Source organism: Colias croceus, chromosome 27, assembly GCF_905220415.1.
Source record: "Colias croceus chromosome 27, ilColCroc2.1".
NCBI lineage: Eukaryota > Metazoa > Arthropoda > Insecta > Lepidoptera > Pieridae > Colias > Colias croceus.
Window position 1 is genome coordinate 6,752,129 of NC_059563.1, and position 18,190 is coordinate 6,770,318.

At 32.4% G+C, this 18,190-nt stretch overlaps 1 protein-coding gene across 10 annotated transcripts in view; it reads right to left on the reverse strand.

Annotated features, from left to right (window-relative positions):
- The window catches only part of LOC123703740 (hemicentin-1-like), a 321,559-nt gene that overhangs the window by 19,654 nt on the left and 283,715 nt on the right, over positions 1–18,190 (reverse strand). For all 10 annotated transcript variants that reach the window (XM_045651847.1, XM_045651851.1, XM_045651849.1 and 7 more), the window contains exons 7-14: positions 7,350–7,367; positions 7,050–7,200; positions 6,301–6,412; positions 4,405–4,583; positions 3,684–3,860; positions 2,833–2,973; positions 1,476–1,584; positions 537–694 (exon numbers count right to left, since the gene is read on the reverse strand). In XM_045651847.1, coding sequence (XP_045507803.1) covers positions 537–694; positions 1,476–1,584; positions 2,833–2,973; positions 3,684–3,860; positions 4,405–4,583; positions 6,301–6,412; positions 7,050–7,200; positions 7,350–7,367 — 1,045 coding nt within the window. The remainder of the gene's footprint in view (positions 1–536; positions 695–1,475; positions 1,585–2,832; positions 2,974–3,683; positions 3,861–4,404; positions 4,584–6,300; positions 6,413–7,049; positions 7,201–7,349; positions 7,368–18,190) is intronic.

Genomic DNA, 18,190 nt, shown 5'->3' on the forward strand with positions numbered 1-18,190 from the left:
ACCACGCTTACGTAGATCAGCTCGCTAATCATCAATTAAATCTCTAATTTAATTAACCGCCTAACCTGCACCAGCCATTTAACCAATCGACTAGGCGCTTAATTAACTCACCAAACACGTCCACACTAACACTTGTCGACAATCAACAATTATATTTCTAACTAGCTTCCGCCCGACACTCCGTCAACGCGGAAAAATTAAGAAAAATTAAGATTTATTTATTTTCTACGTATTTTTCCAGAATAAAAAGTATCCTTTTTTACGCCCAGGATAATAAGGTATGATTATACCAAGTTTCATCGAAATCGAACCGTTAGTTTTCAAGTGATGTCTTCACATACAGACAGACAGACAAAAATTTTTTTAATCACTTATTTGGGTTTGGTATCGATCCAGTAACACCCCCTGGTATTTATTTTTTCAATATTTTCAATGTACAGAATTGACCCTTCTACAGATACAGATATGTATAGATATAGATTTGATCAACCACCTAACCTGCACCAGCCATTTAACCAACCGCCTAGGCAACTCACCGAGCACGTCCACGCTCACACTAGCAGGCTCCCCCTCCCCCCCCGCACTGGTGGCGCGACACGAGAAGTTGGTCCTGTGGTCCAAAGTGACCGGGTCGATGGTCCAGTTCTGGGATACAATGTCGCTAACTAGACGACCGCCGCGATGCCAGCGGTATCTGAAAGATTTTTAAAAGTAATCTATATATGTAGTAATCTATATACGTATATATAAAACTCAAAGGTGACTGATACAGTGATCTATCAACGCACAGCCCAAACCACTGGACGTATCGGGCTGAAATTTGGCATGCAGGTAGATGTTAGGACGTAGGCATCCGTTAAGAAAGGTTTTCCCGAAAGTCTTGCGGGAACGGGGAAAAACGGGGATGCATGTACAAAGTCGTGGGCGGAAGCTAGTAATATATAATCATAATAATTAATCCATACTAATATTATAAATGTGAAAGTAACTCTGTCTGTCTGTTACTCAATCACGCCTAAACTACTGAACCAATTTGCATGAAATTTGTTATAGAGATATCTTGATACCCGAGAAAGGACATGGGCTATTATTAAAATTAACTTTTTTTTTAAATATCATCAAAAAACTTATCGTACAAATACGTATTGGCATAGGGATATCGCCAATAATAAACTTAAATATGTTGATTTTACATTTTCTTCTAACTACCACTAGCTGTGCCACGCGGTTTTACCCGCATTACTGAACGAGCTGATAGTATATAGCTTTCCTCGATAAATGGACTACCTAACAGTGAAACAATTTTTCAAATCGGACCCGGTTCCTGAGATGAGCGCGTTCGAGCAAACAAACAAACTCTGCAGCTTTATAATATTAGTATAGATGAAAGCTACATTTTGAACAAGTAACTAGGCTGTACAAATATTTTTTATCTCGACCAAAACCGGGAGAAACAACAAGTATATTCTTCTTACCTATGAGCTTCAGGTCGACCTTTTTCTTCAATACTACAGCTGAGAACTAAAGATTTGCCTTTCACCACTCGCCATGGGGAATAAGTTAATTTCGCTGGACCGGGCGGGTCTGGAATAAGAAAAATAAATAAAAATGTAATTATTTATATCAAGGAAAGATAAATCATCTTCTATACATAGGTATAATAAATCTGTAGAAGGGTCAATTCTGTACATTGAAAATATTGAAAAAATAAATAGCAGGGGGTGTTACTGGATCGATATCAAACCCAAATATGTGATTAAAAAAATTTTTGTCTGTCTGTCTGTCTGTCTGTCTGTCTGTCTGTCTGTCTGTCTGTCTGTCTGTATGTGAAGGCATCACGTGAAAACTAGCGGTTCGATTTCGATGAAACTTGGTATAATTATACCTTATTATCCTGGGCGTAAAATAGGATACTTTTTATCCTGGAAAAAATACGTAGAAAAAAATTAATCTTAATTTTTCAGTTTTATCCATACCTAGACGTTGTTCCGTAGAACCGCGAACACACGTTGCGTATTATTATAGGCCTAGCCGTATTTGGGAATTGGGTCCAATAGATATTTATAAGATTTTATTGTCAGAGGTACCTACTCAAAATGGAGAAATAAACCATCCACGCGAAGACCGACATCCGCGCGGACGGAGTCGCGGGCGGAAGCTAGTATTAACTAAATGTTACAGTCGAAAATAGTTGTCGGTTAAAATCACTTTTGACCAGCAATGATTTTTGACTTTAATATTGATACATATAAAAATACATTTATTTCTCTGTCGGGGGGCGTCCATAAATTACGTTTTATTTTTTATTTTTTTTGAAATTTGACAATGATGATGAGATCTGACTAAACCTCCTCCTTCCCTAAAAAGCTCACGTTATTTATGGACGCACACAACCAACCGACAGAGAAAGCAGTCAAAACAGCAATAAAATTAAAGCTTCTTTGAAGAAGGCTTTAAGTTTACTTTTAAGGTAAAGCTTTTTTGGAGAAAGCTTTAAGTTTACTTTTAACGTAAAGTTTCTTTGGAGAAAGCTTTAAGTTTACTTTTAACGTAAAGCTTCTTTGGAGAAAGCTTTAAGTTTACTTTTAACGTAAAGCTTCTTTGGAGAAAGCTTTAAGCTTACTTTTAACTTAAAGCTTTTTTGAAGAAAGCTTTAAGTTTACTTTTAACTTAAAGCTTTTTTGAAGAAAGCTTTAAGCTGTAAATTTACTTTTAACTTGCAGCTTTTTTGGAGAAAGCTTTAAGCTTTAAGTTTACTTTTAATGATTTTAGAAATACAAAAATTTAATTAATGTCAAATTTTTTATTATTTGTAATACAAAATCTACTCACAGTTTACAACTAGTTCCGTATACTGGCTTTCATTGCCCCAGCCAGCGTAATTCTTGCCTTTACAAGAATAGTTGCCATGGAAACTCTTAGTTGTATCTTGTAGTAATAGCATCGATGGGTCCACTTCGTTGCAGAGGTTTTCTGGAATACACAGACATATTAAATAAAAATGAAGTATAAAAAATTTATAGGAAAAACAAAATAGTAATAATTTGAGAATAATTTTTGAAGTGAAACTTCTTTATCGGGGTTGGAAAAAAATTTAGTGTAACATTTTTTCGTTACGGGCCATCTTTTTCTTATCCCTACCACGCGTGATTCAACGTATTTCTGTAAAGTTGCATATAGTAAATTATTTTTTGAAAAATAAGGTCATAAAGAAGTTTCTCTTCTTACGTGTGTACACTAGTACGGGCACACATTTTTTTATTTAGCATACTCTTTGCAACTTTTAAGATACAAAGAAAAGGAGAAGTTAGTATTAAATTACGGTAATAGTTAAATATCGTGAAATCCTACTAATATTACAAATGCGAAATTTTGTGAGGATGTGTATGTGTGTGTTTGTTACTCTTTCACGCAAATACTACTGAACCGATTACAATGAAATTGAGCACACATATAGAGGGTAACTTGGATTAACACATAGGATAGGTTTTATCTCAGTAATTTCACCGGAACGGGAACTGTGTTTTTCTTTGAAAACGCGGGCGAAGCCGCTGTTGGTCTTAGCGTGATGATATTTAGCCTATAAGCCTTCCTCGATAAATGGGCTGTCTAACACCGAAATAATTTTTTCAATACTACTTCTTACTACTTCTCACTACTTCTAACTACTATTAACTGCTCACCATCAGTCCCATTACACTCGGGTAGATGTTTGAGCAGCTCCCCATCCAAGTACCAAATAACTTCATCCAAAACAGCAGGGTTGCCGCTAACTACAGAACAAGTTAGGGTCACGTTGCGATGTTCCGTTTCTAGTATGGGGCTTTCGGGGCTCATTGTTAGACGGACTTGGGGCTTAACTGAAATATTTAAAAGTGATTGTTAGTTTTAATCTACACTAATATAATAAAGAGGAAAACTTTGTTTGTTTGTTTGTTTGATTGTAATGAATAGGCTCATAAACTACAGGACCGATTTTGATGAAATTTGGCACAGACAATCTTTAGACCCTGAGAAAGAACATACCTTTTATTGCGAAATATGTAAGACGGGCGAAGTCGGGGCGGACCGCTAGTAAACTATATATTACAATATAACTATTTTTATATTTTAAAGGGGAAATATTATCGTGTTTGTTATAATTGATCGCAAAAAATGAATAAATTGATATCAAAATATTATACCAGAAAATCTACATCACTACTGAACAATTTGATAATTTTATTACAATTTACCTGTGGATTAATTAAATGTTAAGATGAGAATATGTATTTATAAAAAAAATAAACATTATATAAACGTTCGGGCAAAAGATGGTTATAATAATGATGAGTTTCTCATGTCATCACCGATAGCGCAAGATGATGAGACACGACGCTTTATAACAATTAGATGATGACTCACAGAGCACATTGACACTGATCATCTCGCCCGTAGTCCCGTTGCCCACAACGTTAGCGAGCAGGCACGTGTAGTTGCCCATGTCATCACCATTTGCGTCAAGGATGATGAGTGCGTGTTGATCTGTCGTACCGCCTTGGTAGTGGCTTGTGTTTACGTTTAGACGTTCACCGTTGCGGTACCTGAAAATAGATAAATAAATACATAGGTCTAGAATCTTATAAAGGCGGAAGTTTTTATGTTTGTTCGTTTGTTTGTTACCTTTACGTAAAACTGCTGAACCAATTTTCATGAAATTAGGCACACAATTAGAGGGTAACATGGATTTAGATAAGCTAGTACATAATACAACAGCAATAATTTGCTGAAGTATTATGCTTACAGTTTCACGCATTACATATGCGTTAAACTGTAAGCAGTATATAGGTATGTAATACGAATCATAATTATTATTCGACAGACAGCAATCTATTTAGACTTCGCTGAAGTATAATAACGACACTAATAAATTAAAGATTTAACAAAATCTCTCGAAACTCGGTTAAACAAAAACGAACAAAATCACGCCTTACCACAACCGTAAAACTTGCTCACTTAAAGAGATTACGTATAAAATATTTCAAGATTAAAAGGCCTAATGCCACAAAAGTTAGTGCTTAAAACTTGCACCTTTATGACCTAACTTAACTTGGGCTTAACTACATGTTACTTGTACTTCGCATGTTAAACTTTGTCCTATTAAGTGAACGGGCAAAAGATGACTTAAATTTTGAGCTAGATTTTGTGTTTTAATTTAGATTGCTTAAATTTATGTTACACTAGCGTGTCCCGCGGTTTCCATTAACTTTTTCAACCCTTGAGTGCTATTTACATGTACCCTGTTTTTGATACTGAGTCTTCAACTATTTTTATTTTTAACTAGCGGTCCGCCCCGGCTCTGCCCGTGGTACATATTTACATTTTCCCTACACAAGAACCATTCTCGTACTTCAAGGAATATAATAAAAAATAACTATCGAAATCGGTCCACCCGTTCACGCGTGATGCCGTGACAACGCGAAACGGGTTTCATTTTTATATAATACTAGCGGTCCGCCCCGGCTTCGCCCGTGGTACATATTAACGTTTTCTCTACATAAGAACCATCCTCGTACTTCAAGGAATATAATAAAAAAAGAATTATCGAAATCGGTTCAGCCGTTCTCGAGTTATGGAATTACAACGAAAAGTGGCATTGATTTTTATATATTAGATATAGATTTCATCTAAGCGTCACAGACTAATTATTATATTTACAATATTTAATTGTTACGTATCTACGTAGGTATAATTAATTAAATAATTAGGTCCTACAAGACATATACACAAAGAAATATTTGTAGATACCTAATAACTTAATTATATATTTGCTTATAAATCGATATATTATTAATTTATTAGCTTTTATTTCGCTTTTATAATATTACTAGCTTTTCGCCCGCGTCTTCGCCCGCGTTTTCAAAGGAAAACCCGCATTGTTTCCGTGGGATTTCCGGGATAAATCCTATTCCATGTGTTAATCCAAGTTACCCTCTATATGTGTGCTAAATTTCATTATAATCGGTTCAGTAGTTTATGCTTGAAAACCATACATACATACATACAAACCTTTCCTTTTTATAATATGTGTATAGATGATCACCAATTAATTTGATACAAATAACATTTTTTTTTTTTCACGAAAGGTTCGATTATTTATTTACTCCAGACGACGAATTACGAATAAATAAAATGACTTAATATTTCACTTAAATAAAAATAGCCTAAGTATATATTATATTATATACAAAGAGATTACATCTTAATTATACCTTTTTACATACAAATATCAATCATAAAGTAATCAAATTAAATACATACCATATAACATCTGTAAGAGATGATGGATTGCTCTCATATTCGCTTTTTAATAATATCTTCGTTCCTTCCACGACCGTAATGTTCGCGGGGCCCACGTGGACTATGGGAGGATCTGAAATATTATAATTATGGTGTTATTTTCATATATTTTTATACCTAGATTAAAATATCGCTCGCTGTTAATTTGAATAAAAGAGCTATTAAGTTCTTATAAATACACACACACACATACATACACTCACGGAATTCGATAAAATTGTACAACACTGAATCGCAGAATAAATCAAAACTTCCTATTGCGTGATCGATCATATACCTACACAAAAATTATGTGTGTCATTCCTTCACAGACACGCTTTATATTATACTAGCTGTGCCCCGCGGTTTTACCCGCAGTGCTCTGCTCCTGATGGTCTTAGCGTCATGATATAGTATAGCTTATAGCCTTTTTCGGTAAATCGGCTATCTAACACCGAAATAATTTTTCAAATCGGACCAGTAGTTCCTGAGATTAGCGCGTTAAAACAAACAAACAAACTCTTCAGCTTTATAATATTAAGTATAGATATGCACACACTACGTCACTTTCGTTTACATCACATGGACACCAGAATATAATAACATGAGTTACAGTATTGCTAATAATTCGTGATAAACCTACACCGATACACACACGCACACGCACACACACATAAATTATCCCTTTCTCTTTCTCTCTTAAACACACATTTTATCATAATTCTACTTACACCAAACCTCCAATTCCCGTGTAGCATGTATGGGATGATCATTATTATCACGCATAGCATCGTTCACAGCCTTGCAAATAAACTTGCGGCCGTTTTCAAAACGAGTCGCTTCGAAGGTTAGGTTCGATGTCGTTTCGAATGTTGTGTCGCTCTGAAAAAAATATATAATAAAATAAATACTTAAATAAAGTAGAGTATAGCTTCGTATTTTTTATTGTTTCAAGTAATGAATTAACTCAAAAAATTCAGGGAACAATTTATACTGTGTATATAGTACGTGTAATATAATTTAAAACTCACCGATTCCACCTCTCGTTGCTGCGTTACATGAAACAAAAAGAATGTTCAATAGAGAATTAATAGCTCATATACCTATTAACGAATATTATCAGACCTTTAATTAAGTGCCTAGCCTTATAAATAAACAGTTGAGTAAGTAATAATAAATCACATAGGATTTTAGGATAACTGAAGCATTAGGAGCATCATTGAGAAATGTTGAAATTTAACATACAAAGTCGCGTACACAACAAAAGTATATAAATAGTATAATTTTGTATTATACTATTTATATACTTTTGTAGTATGCAGAGTACTTTTAACGCCGTCTCGACGTTATACAAGTGAAGTGCCGCAAAAAATCTCAAAAATGTTTTCAGAAATCCTTTTTGTCCTTGCTCCAACTTTGCAAAGTTCATGGGAGTACTTACGGAGAAATAAAAAGTGTAGTGCGTAATGGAGTAGGGTGTGGGTTCCGTAGTTTTAATTTACTTTTTTGAATATGAATATATTATGCTTCGTTACTTATTAAGTTGGACATAGATACATACGGTCTACATTTATTTTATTTAGTATTGAAAAAATATCAATCCCATTTTAACATTATAAATGAATTTTTATGTATCCAACACACGTAGAAAATAAAACAAAGATTTTATAGAATAGATAACAAAGATGTACTTTTGTAAAAATATGAAATCTTTCGTCGCAAAATAAGCCAATTATACCAGCTTCAGATAAATACTACATTGAGACACTCCCAAAATGATATTCACATTTAAAAATAATTATAGAAACTAATAAATTTTCCACGGAACCCTAAAAAAGATTTCTCAAACTTCCCATTAACAATTTAAACGTTAAAATCAGAGCTGCGTTAGCGAATGCGTAATTTCAAGTTAAAGATGTATTTAATAAAAAGTAACATGGTTTGCGTACTTGAGAATAAAACTTTATAAAGCTTTTGAATGCGAGGGGATTTTGAGAAAAGCAGGGACGTAATTAATGAGGTTTTGACGGGCTTTCATAGCCATTTTATACAATAATATTGAACCTGTACGTAAGTAAATAAATGTAAATTGATTTAGTTGTTTTAAAATATATCACGACTAACGGTTAATGTAACTTTTGTTATACAGTTATCATATTTGTGTGCACAAATATATGATCTAGCTTATATGCAAATAGTGGAAAATGTTGCGGACGAATCCTAGAGTACCTATTATAATACTCATAAATATAATAAATGCACAATGTATCCCCTAAAAGTATTTTACTATTAAAATCTTATTTGTAACGGACTTAAACGCGATTTCATCATCACTACATAGTATAAAACAATGTCGCTTTCTCTGTCCCTATGTCCCTTTGTATGCTTAAATCTTTACAACTGTACGCAACGGATTTTGATGCGGTTTTTTTAATAGATAGAGTGATTCAAGAGGAAGGTTTTAGTATAATATAATTTCTTAAGTTTTAGACAAAGCGCGCGAAGCCGCGGCGGTAAGCTAGTATTCATTATAAGAAAACACTAATTAAACAAAGTCCATTACAATAAACAAGAGACAATTAGAGGACAAAAGAATAAATAACATTGACTCGGGTTCGAAGACACGTAAGTCGTAACTTAATTAACTTAGTACAATACCTAAGTAAACCTAATAGAAATTAAGTTTTCGCTAAGTTAATTTTTTTAATCTAACTTGATGAAAGCGGACTAGGTATAGTTATTTACGAATAAGAGTAGAGTATCTTTATACAAATATCACAAATACGAAATATTTTTCGATCAGGGTTTAAATTATATATTGAAAAGCCATATATTTCAAACAAATTCTGACAATTATTTCTCATTTTTTTTTTCTTCTTAATCACTAATATAATATACTTTAATCTTAATTAATTCCCACGCAAAACCGGATGTAAAGCCTGTCTAGATAAAATTATAGGCTCTAAAAAGCTACACTGCAAATCCGTCCCAATGTAACCGAGGAAAACATTTACGACTTGAATGTACCTTAAATGCAGCCTACTAGAGTAATCGGATTAAGTGCTAGTGATGTGCTGAGTGCTTATCGATAATTTAATTCGTCTGCACGTGATATTTTATGCAGGATAGTGGTGGTTTATAGACCGATGATGCGATAGAGGTGTGTGTAGTAACATTAATATTTTATTTAACATGGATATTTAATATTCCATTGTTTTGATGTTATAATATGTCGCTAAGGTACACATGTGTGTAGTATATTAAAATGCACTTTACAAGAAGAATATCCAACTGGAAATCAGTAACGCCCGAGAAATCTCGTTTTTATGATAATTAGCAACTATATTATAATTTTGTAGATATGTACTAAGTTTCAAACATGTCGCTGCATTCAAAAATACACTATAAACACATCTTATCATTATTTTATATTATAAGCCATTTATATTTATAAGCACGTTGTATTACAAAAGCTTTAATTTAGGCTTTCTGAAGCTTTTGACGTGATGATTTTATCTATCTAATATGAATTACGGATAAATATTTGCAGCACAACATTCAATTTAACTCATCGAAATCCAATTCCCGCACTAGTGCTTTCGAAGCAGAGCCAGCAAAACTTCGTCCAATGAAATAGCATCAATTAATTCTTTATATTGTTGAAAAGAACTGAATGGGAATTAAACCTGTTAGCGAGTTTGACATTTCATTGTGAAAGTTCTGTTCGCTATTATCGTTCGCGTATATAAAACTTGAAGTATTAATTCATTTATCGATAAGTGGTTCGAACAACACTATGTCTTAAGCGATTACGCAGTTTACGTGCTAAGACGATGTTTAAAAGCTGATATCACAACGTTATATTGCGATTTAAGTAATAAATTAACAAAATGGAATAAATTTAATATTAAACTTGAGACTTATACGGTTACTCGACTGCTTAATACTGTGTAATGTTTTCATGGTGTGTATATTATTTAAGTACACTGTACAGATGTATATAGGTATGTAAGTAGGTATATATGTTTCTTTCATAATATAAACATATTAACGCTTTGGATACGAGAGACTAGAAAAACTTCATTCGCATCTTCTGTAGGTTATATTTTTCGAGTGTAGGTATGTATGTATATTTAAATGTATTTGTTGTCTTATTAACTAAACTAAATTTAGTATATAAAAATGAATGACGAGATTTTTAAGTAATTTAATGTATCGGATAGCATAACAAAGCATTGACGAGAATAATGATTAAAATATTTTAAGTCAACAAATGTTTTCTATTCCTTTATAAAAATACTTATTTAATATTTATTACTGCGTTGAATTATAAAAAGAAATGTTTGACGAAAAAGAAAATTACGTAGCAAGATTAAGCCGAAGTACAAAAGAAAAACTAAGCAATAAAGAAAATTAAACGTGAAGCCGCCTTTAAACTGTTCTCATGGAGGAATAAAACACTTTGGCAATATTCGTGTGTAGTGCAGGCCGTGAAAATTGGGACGCTTTAATTATTTAATGAATTTTAATCCATTATAAATATTATAAATGCGAGAGTCACGCTGTGCGTCTCTTTTTCACGCCACAACTGAATTGGATGCAAATTGGTTTAGTTTTTATGACCTCGGCAATAGGTCAAATATGATACCTTGTATACGTTATAGCTCTGATTTTAAACTAGTTTATAAACTACAGCTTCGCTAACGCAACTGAAAGAAGAAAGCAATAAGACGTTTTACCGCGGTAAAAAACAGCCTATGCAACTTTATAGTCTTACAAAAATCGTATCATATAATCACTTCGTTGCAACAAAAACAATTACAGTAAGAACAACTTACAAAAATTAAGAATTTATCGATTTCCATGTCACGCACTGTATCTATTCTCGTAACGAATTAAAATCAATTAATTATGTACGCTGTTAACGGTTCAGCGGGGAAGACTTTTATGAATTTACATCGCTTCAGCTCTACTTAGATATCCTTAAATAATTATAGAACAGCTGTTAAAGCGCTTGATGGTTAAAAAATTAATAATATTGAAAAATGACCATTGAAATCAGTAAAATATTAAAAAGCGAATTTTTATGGTTTAAGATCGTATTTTTAATTAGGGTTTAAATCAAAAAACGGGATGGAAAGATAATGTTCTAAAAGTCTAATAATAATTAATATGATATCTACTAAAACTGGTTTGACTATTTTAATAATATTCCTAATATTTTGAGTTTAATTCTGCGAAATGTTCTAGCCTGTAACTTAAAATCTAACAAAGTCTAAAATAAATATCTTCTTAGTTTATACTAAAAACAGAATCTACATAGAAATAGTGTTATACCTACTTGTTGTTTTGTACTTATTGTCTTCTGTTTAAAATAATAACTTTTATAATTGAAAACTACGATGCAGTTCGTGGAGCGTTAATTATTTTTGCTTGAAGAGCGATTGAGAAATATACGTATAATACCTATACTTTGATTTTATATTTAAAAAAAAACGACGTGTGTCACTCGGGGACTGCTGCGGCAAAGCTATTGCATGCTATGCCTTCAAGCCACACCTCCGCCCGTCGGAGTGGGGAGCGTGAGGTTTTTTCGTTACGGAATTTCTCGATTCGGTCCTCGCGCTCAAGGCCCGCGATAGAAGCTATGCAATATCTGTACATTTGAAATTATAGAAAATACTTTATAATATGTTTGAAGTAGGTTCACCTGTGATTTGTTTTGACGGACATGAAAAGTTAGTTAAGAACGTTATACAGTGCCGGATTAAGCCAGCGCGGGGCCTGTAGCAAATTCTGTCAAGAGGCCCTTCGTTTGCTATAGTTTCTCAAGTTAAAGGGTATTACCGCACGCCCTGCAGTATAAACCGCTGAACCGATTTTGATTTATGAGGTGACATTGCAATCATCTATTCAGATATACACTATTCTATTCATTAATAAATAAAAGACAATATTCTATTATGGTAGTGGTGTTAGTGACGTTCTACATAAATTAGCTGTTAGGGTTTAATTTTAATTTTAATATAACTATTTGTATATGATAGTTTTTTATAATATTGTAAAAATTCTTTTGTTACATAAACGAATTTTTAATTAAATAAATTACATAAAAAAAATGTTTCAAAATTACAATGATTACCTATATTATTTTTTATTTTCAAAATATATGAATGCGGATAGCGGTAGTTTTTAGTCTAGAACACGGGACATTTTATTTTTAGAAAGAAAGAAGGAAGAAACCATATTTTATTCCAATACACACAAACACACAACAATAGCATTGTAAATTATGAATAATAGGTAATAGAAAACATAAATTAATGTATGGTTGCTTGCGCTAAAAAAGGAAGCCACTCAGGATACCTGAGGCGTAATATCTATCTTAACACTGATTTTCAGTGACAAATTGCGACATCCACATTGTCAGCTGCTTTACTGGATAATAAATAAATATAATTCCTGAATAATAATAATTTTGTCATATCCATCACGGAGTTCAAATGAATTAAATCGCGGGCGAAAACGACTCTTACGTTTTTAAGCTATATAAAAGTAACAAAAAAAAAGTATTATGCTTATTAAAATTATCTTATAATGATCATGAACCTTTATTTCACTATACAAATAATCACATTCACGATCGAAAAATCCAACAGCACTACCTCGAAGATCTTTTAACCATTTTACCGTTTTACCCATAAAAATGGCAAATTCATTTTCAAAATACTGGCAACATACGTTGAAGTTTTGTATTCCTTCGTTATTCGTTTAAGTAAAATTATTATTTGTATACAAAATTAAATAAGCCAAATAATCTACAGAGAACCTGTAAAACGATGTTTTATCTTTTTGTTTGTTTTCGGGAACAAATTTTACAGCGTTTTAATATCACAAGACAGCATTTTTTTACTAAAATAGCAAACCCCTTTTGACGTATTTTCTTTGTCGAGGTTCGTATTCGTTTTTGATTTCGTATTTTCTTTGACAAGGGCGATGGATGATTATCATGCTCCATCTGCCTTTTATTTTGTAATCTAAGGTTTGATAGTCGATAGAATCCTTTTTTATTTGATCGGGTTGTTACGACTATCTCGTTCGATGACAATATCCCCTGTTAGTTTTGCCGTGCTACCAACTTGCGTGTAGCGCAGTGCAAGCAGTACAACACAATTTTTGGTGTAGCCAGCGCTCAATTGTAGAAACGTGGTAAAATTTTAAATTATTGTTGTAGATTTTGATACCAGCGTTTCTCGTGGTAGGTACGTGAATTTTTTTTACGGTACGTGTATTATAAATTGATATTTTTTTACGGTCAGACAGGTATTAGACCGCGGGGCCCTCCGAGTCGCGGGGCCCGTAGCATTTGCTACTCTTGCTACGTGGCTAATCCGGCACTGACGTTATAGGTATGTTCGGTACAGTATTTTATCCCGCTTGTAAACTATCAACACTATTAATTCCATCTATAATCATTCAGCCGTAAATGTAACACAGATTTATTATTTTCAATTCCCGTAGCAGTAAATTACTCTAATATTTCTTTTAATCACGAAATATTACAGAAATATGAAAATCTGTGCAATTAAAAATATTTAATTGGAGCGTTGCTTTACGATCATTATGAATAATGAGCGAAGCCGGGTGAGAGGCGAGTCTATAGAAAGCTTGTAATCGTCATATTATAGGTAATTTTGTTTACTAGTTAAGTCGTGGTAATATAGGGTTCAAAGGTTATTAATTATGTAGGATTTATTATTATTTTTTATTTATTTTAATTATTCAGGTGTATCTTTAATGAGTGTATTATGGTGGACCATCCGATTTATTTTTTGTCGGAAAAATGGATTTTTTATAGGTAGGTACTGAATTAAATACATGATACCTACTTATTTTACGGCAAGGATGTTTTTGCTTTTTTTACTACGTTTTTGTATTACCTCCTCTTTTCACAACAAACATAATATACCAAGTATTCAATATCGAACCTCAAGTTGCCAATAAAAAACCTCTTCCTAAATCTATCACTGACTTGACGTAATGAAAAATTGCAAGCCAATACATTACGGGCACGTGGGTATAAAGATAATTGATGCCTCTAATGAGCTCAATATGTGATTTATTGGAGTCATTAATAATATGTGCTAATTGCCATGTGAGGTATGAATACGCTTAGGGTCTGTTTTAATTGACTATGTCATCTCAAATGTAGGTATGTAAACTGTTGCAAAATCTTAGTCAGAGAAGATATAGAAAAATATGTATTACTTCTGTGATTTTTTTACAATTTTAAATGAAATATTTGTTATTTAATACCTACATCATTTATATTACTGGCTTTTCGATCAATTTATTACGAGAATTGTAATAAAAGTACTTCGTGTAAATTACAGACAGACGATTAAAATATTACTTTTAAAAGGGAAAACTACATAAAGGTTTTTACAGTGGGTTGAAAAAAACCTATTACATAGTAAGTAATTTTTACCTATATTATTATTATTACTTTTGAAATAATAATTAAAAGGGCTTAAATCGATATTAATGCATTATGCTTATTCCTAAGTCTATAAAGTAATAATATATTATTAATAAATTTAATAAAGTATATAATAATAGACACATCCAGCATCCCTACATCTTCGTTTTAACCTAAATTCAATCTCCCTTGTGGTGTATTTTAATTAAAGACGTCACACCGTCAGGTATTGGTTAATTCAGATAATATTACACGACATATTGTGTGGAAATTTCTCATTAAGTATTTTAATGAGGGTACTATTTCAATGCTTATAGATGTTATAAAATTGTCTTTGTAACCAGACTCTGAACTGGACCGAATTTTAAGGTTGTTTGGTAGAGATAAAAATAGATTCTATTTTTATATTCCTTACTTCCCGCCCGCGGTTACTCCCGCTTTGTATAAAACCTAATAAATTATATACTAAAACCTTCCTCTTGAATCACTCTATCTATAAAAAAACGCATTAAAATCCGTTGCGTAGATTTAAGCATTCTTAGGGCTGATTTTTCAATCCTTGGTTAAAACTTATTCATCGAATAACGTATTAAACTACTATTTCAAAAATGTATTGTAATTTTCTGTATTTGATAGTTTACATGTGACATTTTAATATGTTCGTGTAATACTTTATTGGACGGATAAATTTTAACCAAGGATTAAAAAATCGGCTCTTAGTGAAGTAGAGACAGAGAAAGCGACTTTGTTTTAAACTATGTAGTGATAAGTGCCAGGTCAGCCAGGATTTAAAACCTATATATTTCTTACATCATGTGTTCTTACTTCTTAGTACATGTAACATACTACATCTAAGTACATCTTATGTACATCTTACAAGCGTCTCAATCAATACTGTAGCTAATACGAAATTTATCGAAACTAGCTATTATTATAAATGCGAAAGTCTGTATGTATATCTATAACGCTTTGATAGTAAACCACAACACCGATTTAGATGAAATTCACAATGAAAATAGTTGAATATCTAGAGTACGTACTTTTTTCAAATATCAACGCCCTAAAAGGAAATAAGGATGAAAATGTTTTACCGTGATTTCTTTTGCAAGAAGACATCACTGTCACATTTACACGAATGAATTGGTAATTTTTTTTTCAAAAATCCACCTCTAAATTGTTGAAATTGGGAACGAAAGCTTTAGCTCGCATACTTTGTTTAAAAAAAACTAAATCACAGACGATAAGCAATAAAACAAATTGAATCACACCATTACAGATGGTTAAAGATAAAATCTTTCGTTACACAGAACGGCAGCAATTGCTGATATTCAGCGAAATGTGAAACACTTGAGCGTTATTACAGCAAAAACTGAGAACGGGTAATTCCGTCTAAATCTAACAAAAACTCCTTGGCGCAAGGAAGATTACTAGATATTTATGGCCTCATCTGAATTAAATTTAGAGTAAAATGTAGTGTGGTTGTAATAAAAACTCAAACTCAAACATTTATTTATTCAATAAGGCTTATTTTATAAGCACCTTCGAATCGTCATTGCATATTTTTAACATTTACCACCGATTCGGAAAGCAGTGTCTATGAAGAAGAACCGGCAAGAAACTCCACATAGCTATACTAATAGTATAAAGCTGAAGAGTTTGTTTGTTTGAACACACTAATCTCGAGAACTACAGGTCCGATTTGAAAAATTATTTCGGTGATAGATAGCCCATTTATCGAGGAATGCTATAGGCTATTTATCATCACGCTACGACCAACAGGAGTGGAGCCAGGGGGGTGAAACCGCGCGAAGCAGCTAGTTATAAATAAAAATTTACATTTCCTGTTACTTTTCAAACTGATTACCGGTGGGTCTAATTGCTATTTTATGATTCTAAGGCACTTATAAAGGTCTAGTTGTATTCTTTAATGTTAATGTTGTGTTGTTGATATTCCTGGTGTATTTTTGTGGATGATCTGACGCGAGTATTTTACAATAAGGAATTAAACTTCAGTCGATAGTTGTAGGTATAGTATAATATTCGAATCGTCTGTTAAATTAGATATTAAATAAGTCGTTAATAGGTCAATTAGGTCTTGTTCGTCTAATATTTCTAAATTCTTGTTTGATTTAAGATAATAATATTATAATATTATCGATTATTAATGAGTGAAAATCACTTAGAAAATCAGTGTGATGAAAATCTGTACATGACAAAAATTATTAATAGTTTAATAAACAAACTACCGAATATCTCATGTTTTATACCAGATTTGTGAACACAAAAGAAACAAATTATGTGTAAGAATGGAACACGATTCACAGCTGAGAAATGTCGTCAATTAAAATAATTACACAAAAGTTTGTCTAGTACGTATACAGGCTTGAATAGTGATGTGTTATTGTCGATAATAGTAAAAAAAAATATAAAACAGATAAGGCGAAACACATTATGATAGAAATCCTATGTTTATGTTTTTTGTTTGTAACTCACGTACCTAAACACTGCTGAACCGATTTTCATGAAATATTTTGGTACATACAGGGTAATTTGGATTAACCCATAAGTTTGGTTAAAATCTATAACCTAACCTACTGATATAAATATCGGTATCTTACAGGAACGGGAACTACGTTTAAAAGCAAACTTAAGAAACACATAAGTTCGTTTGATTGCTTTAAGGCTGTTGTTTAACATTTAATTTATTTAAATATACTCACGTCTTGACACTTTAAAACCGATAATATTCATTTTATCGATACGTCCACATCACTACCGTTAATTCGATCCTACCGTGCGGCAAAGAGGCTCTCCTTTACGTTCGCCAAGTTTTTTCAAAGGAATGCAAACTTTCTGAAACTTGTTGGGCTTTGAATATTTTCGCTCTTAAGATGGATGTGAGATTACGTAGATTATGTTTAGCATTCATTTAACTTGGAATTTGCGATTGATATATAAATATATACATACCTATACATCTAAACTAGCTTACCGCCTTCCTCTTGAATAACTCTATCTATTTAAAAAAACCGCATCAAAATTCGTTGCGTAGTTTTAAAGATTTAAGCATACAAAGGGTCATAGGGACAGAAGAAGCGACTTTGTTTATATTATGTAGTGATGATGATTGAACAAAATAATGTAAGTAATACCAAAGTACCTATGCTATATTTTCACGCGACTGCATGAAAATGAGTAATGTTTTTAGATTGTATGCATAAAGTATAAAATACCTACTTATGTTTGTATTTCTTTGTGTACCTACCTACTTGCTGTAGCGTAAACAGCTCGATGGATTTTATCATGAAATCCCGTTAGACTCGTTTAATAGGTATATTATGGACAATAAATTCCAGAGATAAAATTACGTGCTATATGAAGGAAAAATCATTG